General features: G+C 38.4%; 1 protein-coding gene across 1 annotated transcript; it reads right to left on the bottom strand.

The window, feature by feature from the left end:
* Nucleotides 1-1,064: 1,064 nt before the first annotated feature.
* On the bottom strand, nucleotides 1,065-12,140 carry LOC145997034 (uncharacterized). The gene is made up of 4 exons (XM_083133653.1): nucleotides 12,071-12,140; nucleotides 4,351-4,480; nucleotides 1,300-1,469; nucleotides 1,065-1,127 (listed from the first exon to the last, which is right to left on the bottom strand). Exons 1-3 carry the CDS (start codon nucleotides 12,092-12,094, stop codon nucleotides 1,315-1,317), a joined length of 309 nt encoding a protein of 102 aa, XP_082989779.1. The 5' UTR covers nucleotides 12,095-12,140; the 3' UTR covers nucleotides 1,065-1,127; nucleotides 1,300-1,314.

Below are 12,140 nucleotides of genomic sequence, written 5' to 3'. Positions count from 1 at the left end.
TTACATTTGGAGCCACATGACAAGACACAGGTAAACTCGCAAGAAGAGCTCAGGGAGAGGATCTTTACAGCTGGTCAACACATCAAGGACACCATCACATCACTAGTTAAGACACCAAATGTCCGTAAAAACCTGCGTGCCTGCATTCGTAACGGAGGTGCCCACTTTGAGCAAGACGTGTAATGTTCTTTAATTGTATTGTGCATTGATTCCATTCACATGAAGATGAATGAAGTATTATTTCTTGTACACAAATGTGAATGTTAGCAACATTTGTAACTTGTTGGATAGCAGATGTAACAAGGAAGTAATTTAAGTAATTTGTACGCTTCGTGTCATACCATTTTTGTTATTAATACGTTGCCAAGTAAACTAAGAGTTAATTTTTTTATCATCACTCGTAAGTTTAGACCCACCCGTTACTTACATGTGATTGTTATTTGGGAAAAACTTAATTTTCAACGAACCACTTATTTGTTAGCTATCAGAAAACGCTGAAATAAGTTCCATACAATGAGCAGTTTTTTCTCAATTCATCTATTTATGTGGAAAATTGTCATTTTTTAAAAAAAACAATAGAAACTCGATTATCTCGAAAACTACTAATTTTCGGACGGGGTATCATATGGCCAAATTTATTGCAAATTGTCTCTACTTTAACCCCTTTCAGGAAATACATCTAATTACCAGTCACCCTGTATATATATATATATTCACGTTTTGTACTTTATTTCATTTGTATTTGGTACAGAGTCTGAAGAAGACCTTGCTAGATGCTTGAAACGTAACGTTTAGTTTATGTTTTAAAATAAAATAAATTCTGCCTTGGTCAGCATATGGAGTTTTTTTATTAATTTGGAATTTTTTTAAGTTCCCCCCTTATATATCTGTCTGTCATTTAGAACTCTACCAAAACATATCTTAATCCGAATATTAGGATATCAGTGGTATATTTAGAAACAAGAGAATTCTTACTACCCATGATGATTTTTTTACTGCTCATTTCAGGATGATTTAGCACAATAAAACAAAACAACAATATATATTACATATATTTATTTTTCAACTTCATCCAGCACCAGTATAAAAAATATCCAGAAAACAACACTATTATATCAACGAATACTAGTGTTGCCCACGAGACGAGACTTTGGCCTGTCTCGTCTCGTGGAGTCTCGTGGAAATGCTGTCTCGTCTCGAAAATATTCGTTTGTCTTATGACACATGGTCAATGTCGTCTCGTCTCGAATTTTTAAAAGCCTGTCCCGTCTCGTCCCGTGGGCAACACTAACGAATACTGTACATTTACCAATGCTATCCATAGTAGTTTCCATACGGGTACATTCCAGTACTTGGGTAGAAAGGCATTATACCCGGGTATGTCCCACCGCAGTATCTGCAACAGTTTGTATTAGTAGTCTGCGGGTACCACAAGCGAGAATTTCCGTAACAGTTGTAGCCGGAACAGCCTGAAAAGATATAAAGTGCTTATAGCTATGTGTACAAGTCAACAGCAAGAGGCTGTTAGAACATTACTCCGCCATATTTGTTGCCGCCATCTTGAGTATAACTTTAAAATTATTAAATATAAGATGGTTATGTGACCACTCATATTATAGTGAAATTTTGCTACAAATCCATAGATGAAATCGGTTTTTGTGTATCTTTATTAATTTGGTTGTTATCACAAACTATTTAACGCTACTTGCTTAGGGGCGACGGTCTCTGATACGCAATGGTTAGCGAGATGACAGGTAGGACGCGCCACCACTAATTCAAAGGTAATCAATATTAACAACCCTCTGCACTATACAGGGTGTCGCAAAACTCTTTCAACAACGCTTGGGTGCTGGTAGATATCATAAAAACAAGTAACTTTTCCCTATAAAGTTTACCTCGAAAGCGCTTAGTTTCTGCTCTATAAGCGCTTAAAATCTATCCTGTACGTATGCAACCCAACACAGCAAACGCCTGCTCTGGCATAACTACCAGGGGCGCGTGTCAGGGTTGCCACTAGCGTTCCTCGTTAAGAGAGACGACTTGAAAACAACAATTTGGGAGTCTTGCCTGAGCAAAATCCAAAACATTAATGATACTTGCGATGTTGTAAGAAACATTGACAGCATTTATAAACTGACCAAGACAAATAATGGGCATACTGAAATTCAAGATTACTCATTCTAAAATATCTCCATTGATTTGGTTTATTTTAATTCGCTTTTCTGCCACCTTTGGGTAATCGCGAAGATGAGGATGATATGATGAAATAACAAATGACACCAATGTCTAGGCCAGGATTTAATTCCGAGACACCTGGCGCCGTAGCGAGCTGTGCTAACGTCATAAATTGTACATATTTATCATTCATTGTAGCAACTTGATATCAATATTGAAATGGAAGAGTAACATTTTCGTAAGGCACCAAAATGTCAACATCTAGATGAATTTCTGGGATAATTTTTATGAATTTCTATTCTTCTCATTGTACGTCATTTTCACGTCCTATCTCACGTGTCCCTTGCAATTGTTGATATTGCATGATACACGAAACACTCCGTGGTGATGTGGTTCGCACAGCTCGCTACTGTGCCAGGTGTCTCGGATTTAAATCCTGGCCTAGACATTGGTGTCATTTGTTATTTCATCATATCATCCTCATCTTCGCGATTACCCAAAGGTGGCAGAAAAGCGAATTAAAATAAACCAAATCAATGGAGATATTTTAGAATGAGTAATCTTGAATTTCAGTATGCCCATTATTTGTCTTGGTCAGTTTATAAATGCTGTCAATGTTTCTTACAACATCGAGAGTATCATTAATGCTTTGGATTTTGCTCAGGCAAGACTCCCAAGTTGTTGTTTTCAAGTCGTCTCTCTTAACGAGGAACGCTAGTGGCAACCCTGACACGCGCCCCTGGTAGTTATGCCAGAGCAGGCGTTTGCTGTGTTGGGTTGCATACGTACAGGATAGATTTTAAGCGCTTATAGAGCAGAAACTAAGCGCTTTCGAGGTAAACTTTATAGGGAAAAGTTACTTGTTTTTATGATATCTACCAGCACCCAAGCGTTGTTGAAAGAGTTTTGCGACACCCTGTATAGGCGCCGGTCCATTTAGATGGATTTAGAAGAAGAAGCAAGACAACCGTGTAAGAAAAACAGAAAACAATTGGCTAAACTAAATTTAGTACGAGGTGATATGTGGCGTTGCGGATACGAAGGGCGAACTCAACAAACATACATTGTGAGGGAAATGCGTTTCAAGTTGACAGGCACAATGGGAACTCCACAAAAACTTGGTTACAGCAGATCGGAATGTTTCATGCGTGATTTCCAAAGTTTTTTGTGGAGTTCGCATTGTGCCTGACAACTTGAAACGCATTTCCCTCACAATGTATGTTTGTTGAGTTCGCTCTTCGTATCCGCAACGCCTCATATATTATTATTATCAGGTGAAGTTTTCGAAAAAGAATGAAAATATTAATTTCTGATGATCGTTTAGATTAACCAAAATGTTTGGTAACTGCGGATAACACATACTTCTACTGCCAGTGGCGTGACAACGGAGGTTTAGTGTGGGTTATAACTTCCCCTTGGTCCGGGATACTAAAAAAGGAAGAACGTAAGTGTGCTTCATTAAGTCTTTGATTGATTTGTTGTTTTAAGTCCACTTTATGCACAAGAAGGTTAATCGGGACTGTACCTACAGTTTAAAGTGGGATCCGAACCACTATGCACCTCCATCGGGTATCGAACCAGGGACCCCTTGATTACAAATCGACGACGTTACCACTACGCCATCGGGGAGGTCCTTCCTGTACGTCTCATGAGCATTCAAATAAAATGATTTCTGCAGATGATAATACATATTACAGGATTTTCTGTAGGCGAGTGGCAGTTACAAGTATTTACTTTGTGTCTATTTCTTTTAGTAAACCATAATTTTGTTAATTACTTCTAAGAGTAACTCTTAAAAGTATTTGTTGATTGTGTTACTTGTAAAAATGTAAATGAGTTACAGATACTAGTTTGAAAATAGAACTATTCTCCATCCACTGTAGAAACAAAGTCAATGCAAACAAAACCACGTGATTTATGAAAAGTAGTTTCTTTCCAATGTGCTAGGTCTAGTGTTATTTTGCCCATGAATACATTGGTCGTTTCTGTACAACTCCATTCCAGTGGTACGACTTTATCACATGCACTACATTCCTACGCGCAAGGTTCCTGAACAGTTGCCATTAGAATAGCCATTAATGTTTCTCACAGACCATGTGCATTTCTTTATATTCACTTCGTTCTTACAGCAGCCAGAGAATACTTAGTTACCGTTAGTGATTATTGAGTGCTTACCGTTTCCAGAAGAAGGATAATATCCACTAGTCGCTCCACTGTAAGCGCCACTAGACGATAGTTTTTGGTCTATTTTCTTGATATCTTCCTCAGCGCAGACAGCGAAGAAGAGAAGGGAAATGACAGACAACTAAAAAAAAAAGGGAAGAAAATGTCATAAGTTTTTGATTCTTACTGCAATTTCGATAATACTTTACTATAGGGGTGACACCTATAAATCATTTATTTCGCATTTTTTCACATTGCTAACGTACTATTCTGAAATGCGGAACATTTCTTTAGGTGAAATAATGAATTTCTAACGAAAATAATGTCTATTTCTTACATTTACGAGTACTTACTGTTACTCGTTATTTAGATTCTGTAACACACATTATGGCGATAGCGTACTGGTTCATCGCGCGTTGTGAGAGTGTTTTGTCGATTTATGCAGTGTTGCAACCTTGTTCACCGGAAAATACCTACTTTCGTGCCAGTATTTGAAATTATGCTAATACCTCGCAAACCATTGACGTTAGCCTCACAAACCATTGACCTTAGCGCCACAAACCATTGACGTTAGCCCCAAAAACCATTGACGTTAGCCCCACAAACCATTTTCCGTAAGGTTATGTTAGGCAAACATAGTTTTTAAAAAAATACTCGACACGTCATATTATAGTGAAAACACAGCGAGTTTGAAACACTGAGTACGGGGTTTACGTCATCTAACACACGGAACATTGTGCTCTCGTGCAGAATGCAAATGGCGGCAGCAGAAACAGAGTGTCGGACAGAGATTTTCGCACAAAACAACATGCATTTGCATTAAAATGGATCAAAACTACATTCACGAACTTCCACAACGCTACAGAAAATGATTTTCTTAAGTACTTTCTCCTGTAAAAAGTAAGAAATCCGTCACCCCTATAGTAAAGTGTTACCGTAATTTCTTCTAATCTTTTCAACTTTCTATGAATATTCACTGATTGATTGATTTAGTTTATTTTACTTCAGTTTTTCTGCCACTTTTGGCTAATCGCGAAAGGAATTATAAAAGTAATGTTGATAATAATGCTACAACTAATAATAACAAAAGTGAAAATGTACAATTACTGCTCCATAAAGAGCCGATTTCTTTATATCCATCTCCTCCACCTGCCAATGTAATTTCATTATATTCCGTCCCGGGAATCTGTGGAGCAGGCGTAACGGTGGAGAAGAGGATGAAGCGAGCGGGCGGAGCAAAGCAGTGCGCGCTGCTGCTAACAGCTGGTAGCTGCAGCCTCATTTTCCTATTGATTCACTTTTCCCCCCTCTCACGCGTTGATTGGTCGAACCTTCTCGAGTTATTACTTGCGCAGAGGACTTGTTTTTGTTCGTTTCCTCCATAGATTCCAGGGATAGAGTATAGAACACTGAGTACGAGATATCTGAAACTGTAGCAACAACGATTTTGGAGCTTCAACCTTGAATTACATCTGAGATAAGACCATACGCACGAGCCTATGTTATGTAGCTGAAAGCCATTATTTAGAATGTGATACAGTAAAACCTGTCTATCCCGGAACATGATGGTTCCGAGCAAAATTTTCCGTCTTAACAGTTTTCCTTCTTATACAGGGTTGACTTTAAATACAGTATAGAGCGCTGCAGGAAATAATGGAAAGACAGATTTACATTTCGCATTACTTATAATGTAGAGTACTAATGCATGTATCATCAATTTCATCATATCATCACTGATTCCCATCTTCGCAAATTAGCCAAAAGTGGCACAAAAAGCGAAGTAAAATGGACACTCACAAACATCCATACCCATGCCACGATTCGAACCCGGGACCCCTGGCGTCGTAGCGCGATGTGCATCGAGAGAAAGAGAAAAATTGAAAGATGGAATAAGAGAGGTGAAGAAAGATTGAGATAAGTGAAGAAAAAGAAAGAAACAAAGAGAGATAACAACATAAATAGAAAGATGACGAAAGAAATAGACAAAGTAAGGTGGAGAAAGAGGGTAAGAGATGAAAGAAAGAAACGGAATCGTAACAGCTATGAGTATTGTAGGCATTCTTTCATATCGACAATGTTACCGATAAGCGAGTGGCAACAGAGGCGTGTTTTACTTACAGTTTTGCATTGTTTTCTTGCGAGCGAAAAAAATAAAGGAAGAAATTTCCGTCTTACTGAGAATAAAAACATCTCGTTGGTCTTTAAATGGTGTTCCGTTTCCGCGTTAAGGAGGTTTCCGCCTTAAGCAGCTCATTTTCAGGTATAAAATCGGTCCGTTCTGGGGACTTTTTTTCGTATTTACAGGTTTCCTTCTTATAGAGGTTCCGAGATATGCCGTTTTTACTGTATAATAACCCATGGCGCAACAGCTCTTGAAGGCCAAGGCCTACTTACCGATATGTCTCTTATTTATAACATACTAGCTGAGTACCCGGCGTTGCCCGGGTATTTATTTATCCCAATCTTGTATTAGACAGGAAAATAATGAATTCTAACTATAGTGTAAAATGTAACTAATTTTAAATGTGATCGTGAATGTCACCAATTAGCTTAGCGACTCCGAAAACTATAGATTCGACACTAATCTAGGTCATTTGTGGCATTTTATTTTTCACCCTCTCTCACCCTCCATGCCAATAAGTGATGAACTTGGAGTTGAACCGCATTGGGAGTGTCACGAAAATTATGGATTTCATTCGCAACGCAACCTGAATGTTAGACAACCCGAGAAACACTATCGTTGTTCGGATTGCATAGAGTCACGGATGTCTGTTTGTGCGGAATTTAATATTGGTGGTTCACGATTATTTTTACATCTCACCCCTTCCCACCCCATCCCTAAGGGTGTGAGGGGTGTGTTACCCCCACAGTATTTATTTCCAGATTGCAAGTGATACGTGTACCAAGTTTGGTTGAAATTGAACCAGACGTTCGAGAGTTATGCCGGAACAAACAAATATACACACCCACACACACACACACACATCCATTTTTATATATAGGGAAAGGAGATAAAAGGCTGTAGATTCTGTTTTTTAATGAAATATGAAGCCTAGTTGTTTTGTATTGTGGAAGAAGATCTCTCAGATGATGTAGTTGTAACGTTGTCCTTACACAGGACACCACCACCCCACAGAGGATTATCATGACCTTGGGTACAGGCGTCAGAGCCTCGTTAGCCTGCAAGAACAGCTGTTAGCTGGCTGTACTATATGGAAGTGAGATTGAATTTTGAGTTCCATCGCAGGACACCCTTTTCACAATTATGTATAAAAGTAAATAAATGCATTTTAAAATAATTCGGACAATTAAAGGTTAAAGACAGTTATTTGCCTTAACACCCTCTTGCCGACCGACCTTCATATCAGAGTGGTTATCAGAGCTCGCTACGACGCCAGGGATCCCGGGTTCGAATCACGACCTGGGCATGGGTGTTCTTTGTGAGTTTCCCTTCGTCAATTTCATCATGTCATCATTCATCCAGGGCCTTCCCGATGGCGGAGTGGTATCGTCGTCGCCTTGTAATCACGGGATCCCGGGTTCGATACCCATTGGAGGCACGTATAGGTTCGGACCCGACTTTAAAACTGTACGTCCAGTCCCGATTAGCCTTACGGTGCATAAAGTGAACTTGAAACACCAACTCAATCAATCATCATTCATCCTCATCTTCATGAGTAGCCACAAGGTGGCAGAAGAGCGAGGTAGTATAAACCAAATCAAGCCTCAATATTCTGTCAAAGTTTGTACCGTGGCAATTTGTATGTACTATTGCTTATACTATATATTTCGAGATTCGAGTTGAGAGCGAAGGTTGCTTCGAGAGACCGATTCGAGAACGAGACGATTTTTTGTAAATCGAGACGAGATTGGCACACTGCCACCTTTACTCCCGTAGCACAATAACACGTCCATTTGCATAGCTATTATAAGTACATATTCTAGGTTCAGCGCCATTCTAAAAATATAGCTGTTTTCATACCAATCGTTTGACATATATATTTTAGGACATAAAATCAAATAAAATGAATACACTTTGTTGCACCTTTTTGCACCCTTTAGTGAGATTAGCACGTTTATCCTCCTTTTTAACCCCTCTTTGATGCTTATACACCTTTATTCTTGCATTTATTTCATGTTTTGTTAACAAACTGAACAGAAAAATAAATGATTTTTACTCTTCTTGAGCAGGTATATAAAATCATATAGTCTCATTTTGTTGAGCAGAATGAGAGCTACAGAGTACAGAGTGGTCCAAATGTCTCGTTCCCCCCTTAAGTTTCAGTGAAGTTGTGTATTTACATTTAACCCTCAATTACACGAAAATGACGGTGCTTATACTGACATTGTGGATGCGTAAACATCCGTCTGACAGTCAATCCATCAAATGTGTCTGTTTATTACAATACCCTATGCTGTATTGGATTATTGTGTTATTACGTAGTTATGAATGGGTGACAAGACATTTGGACCACCCTGTAGTGTAATATAATCATTGCAGTCCAAATAGTGTAGTTTCTCCACATATAAGTATTTCCTGAGCTAAATGAGTCAGCTACTTACATTCGGAAACCTACAAATGTTGAACGTAATACAGTATAACAAGTTGATTGAAATCCAGTAAATACCACGTTTACTTCCTAAATACTGGTTACTTTATGTAACTTACTATGTATAATGTATGTAACTGACTGATTATGTTATTTGCTACAGTGTTGAATAAATAATATTATTAACTGTTTTGGACCTGAATAAGGGCATTTTACCAGCACCTTTTTGAAAACAGTTTCAGAACCTTTCTTCCCCTTTCCCGACCATAATTTTGCACCTTAAAATCCTTTCCCTACATATTACAATAGATTACACGTTTGGTACACACTCTTTTACAAATTGTTTACACGTCTTGAAACCTCCCGGACGGTACTTGTCCTTTACAGCTTATGTTTTATGGTTGTAAAATTCCGTCTAATTGTGCCCACAAGACATGTCTTCACATCATAAAATCACCTCACGAATCTGTATAGGCTAATATGTTTGCCAACGCTGCAAGGCACAAAACTAAAATTACAAATAATAAAATATTTTATGAATATTACAAAATTTCAACATGAAGGTTTACATGTCATGTTCTGCTCGTTTGTAAATTCTTAAAGATACGCATCCGCAATCTTTATGGCGAGCTTCAACAATTAGGAAAGACTTTCGAGGTAATTGTTGAACTTGTGAATGCGATACGGCTAGGTCTAAATGTCTGTTTTGTTTCCATCAACAGATTCCATTACACACATACTCTTCAGGGTACAACAATCAATACGTGCAACAATAAATTACCTACTTTGGCTGTTAGTACCTACTTCCATAATTAGAGCCTATTCTAATATCTACGTATCAATGCCTAAAATATTTCAAAGTAAGAATTCTATTGTTGCAGAGTAAGTTCTAGTAGTTGACAGTACACTGTAACGGCCTGCTGTACCAGAAGCAGTGATGTGCGTCTACACGTAAACAACGATTGTCTACATTCTACGTGTAGACAATGTAGACTATGTAAGCTGTGTAATCTACGTAATCAACGTAGACAAGATGGCGCTCGGCGTTTTCCGTGCAAAGCACGCGCATCGTTCTAGAAGCAGCAACCCCTTGGCAGCAACCAGCATCAGCAGGTTGACATAGAGAGCGTGAAGTATCCCACTGTCCAGAAATAAGTGTTTTATTTATTTATTTACGTTCAACCAATTCGCTAGGTATTAATTGAAGTGCAAAATGAACTTGTCGCGACATTACCAAAATATGCTATGTCCGTAGAATTACACGATTTGTTTAACTTCTATTTCCACCATTTCACACGTGGGAAAATATGCTTTAAAGACACGTGCACTTTCCTATGCAGTATATGTGTGTATATATATATATATATATACTATGGCTGTCATTTGGTTTTCTTCCGGTAGTCCCTTTTACTGTCGTTAGTGAAAATTCGATAACTTTGATTCCGTCGGATGATCTTACGTTGGTTATACTGTAGGCCCAGATTATCGACATGTTTGAAGAGAAAAATATTTTCTCTTTCAAAGAGCATTGGGATTTCTTTCTTCCCTATTGTTTGCATTGTCTACAGTAGACTATGTAAGCTATAAGTAATGTGTAATCTTCGTGTAGCTTACGCGTAGACAACGCATGTAGACGTAAACTTATAGTCTACGGTACACCACTGACCAGAAGTTAGACAATTGTGTTTTAAACTTTTGTTTTATAATATCCAATGTGTTCGAAGAATTTAATATCTGTCAATATTGTGGAAGTATTTAACTGTAGGCCAGTGATTTGATGGTATTTTTGCTATTTTACGTCGCTTTTCTGCTACGTTTGGCTCATCGTGACGATAAGGTGGGTGATGATTAACTGAAAATGATGAATGGTCACTCGCCGGGACTCCAACTAGGGAACTTCGATGACGTGATGGAAAGTCGATCACTTAATGTGTTCTGTAACCTTGCCAGGAAATGAGTAATTTGAATGAAATTATTCGGTAGAGAAAAAAAGGAAGCAAGACGCAAATAGAGTGGAGAATGAACAATATAACACAAAAAAGAGACACAGATATTGAGAAAAAGTAAGGCGACAGAGAAATTATATTAGCCGCAGAGTGAAGAAAAGGTACATGGAAGAAATATAATTAGGTTAGTCACAGGACAGAGGCGCCAACTTCAAATAAATATTGGAGAGAGCAACATTGACTACAATATTTTTTATGTTTAACTTATAAACTTCTTAAGTAATTTTTGAAGCGGCATAAAGTGTCTTGCCCACCTAGAGTCGGCGTCTATGTCAGAGTGTAAAAAAGCACAGAGAAGGTAGTCACAGACTGAGGAAAAAGGGAAGTCACAGAGTGAGAAAGGTGAAGGAAAGAGAAATAGAGAAACTAGTTACAGAGTGAAAAAGGTACAAGGAAGATAAATAGAGAATCTAGTCACATGGTGTGACTTCATTGCTAATTAAACCCGAACCCTTTTGAATGAAAGGCGATGGCACTAACCACTGTAATCCTCCGCTATGGTGGAGTTGTAAGTCGTCGCCTTGTAATCAGAGTCTCGGGTTCGATACTCACATTGTACAGTGGTTAGAATCTCACCTTAGACTGTAGTTCCAGTCTCGGTTAGCATATTGTGCATAAAGTAGACTTAAAACAAAAATTCAAGTCAAGTCTACAGACCCTAACCACTACGGTACCGGATTGAGCCCCCTAAGCTTGTTTGTTGTTGATTTCTAAGTCCACGTTATGCAGGAAAGGCTAATCGGCACTGCAGATACAGTTTATATATTTTTCGAATTACTGTGTTGGCCTTCCAGATGGTGTACAATGTCGTCGATTTGCAACGAGGATTCCGGGTTCGAAACTCGGTGGAGGCACATAGGCCCAGTCTCGATTGGTCTGTCTGTACATAAAGTGAATTTAAAACAAACCATTGTGCGTCTCCACTGGGTATCAAACCTGAGGCTCCTTAATTACAAGGCATCCTGGGTGCTATAATACAGAGTGATTATAATATCCCTATTAATTTCTATGCACGGGCAATATTGCTAACCTCTTTATGATTTCTGGGATAATACTGAAACGTAGTTGAAGTTCCATCTTTCTAGCCCTACAGTTACTTAGTAATCTATAAATTACCCTGAGATAAGACAGAGGAAACCAAAGTTTAAAATTACAGTGCAAAGCATCTACACTTACCACTGCGACAGTCAACCTCGCCATGGTGAAATTCAACAATGGATCTAACAATAGCACAGCAACAAATGAA

Source organism: Lepisma saccharinum, chromosome 13, assembly GCF_977018435.1.
Source record: "Lepisma saccharinum chromosome 13, izLepSacc3.1, whole genome shotgun sequence".
In the NCBI taxonomy this organism is placed as follows: Eukaryota; Metazoa; Arthropoda; class Insecta; order Zygentoma; family Lepismatidae; genus Lepisma; species Lepisma saccharinum.
Note: the sequence above shows the minus strand (reverse complement) of the source record. Positions and strands in the feature narration are given on the sequence as shown.

Bases quoted from the DNA above. Each gene is read 5' to 3' on its own strand.
- LOC145997034 (XM_083133653.1), bottom strand. From the start codon at position 12,094: ATGGCGAGGTTGACTGTCGCAGTG. The intron at 4,481-12,070 runs GTAAGTGTAGAT...TTTTTTTTTTAG, and splicing joins CGAGGTTGACTGTCGCAGTG to TTGTCTGTCATTTCCCTTCT. The intron at 1,470-4,350 runs GTAAGCACTCAA...ATATCTTTTCAG, and splicing joins TTATCCTTCTTCTGGAAACG to GCTGTTCCGGCTACAACTGT.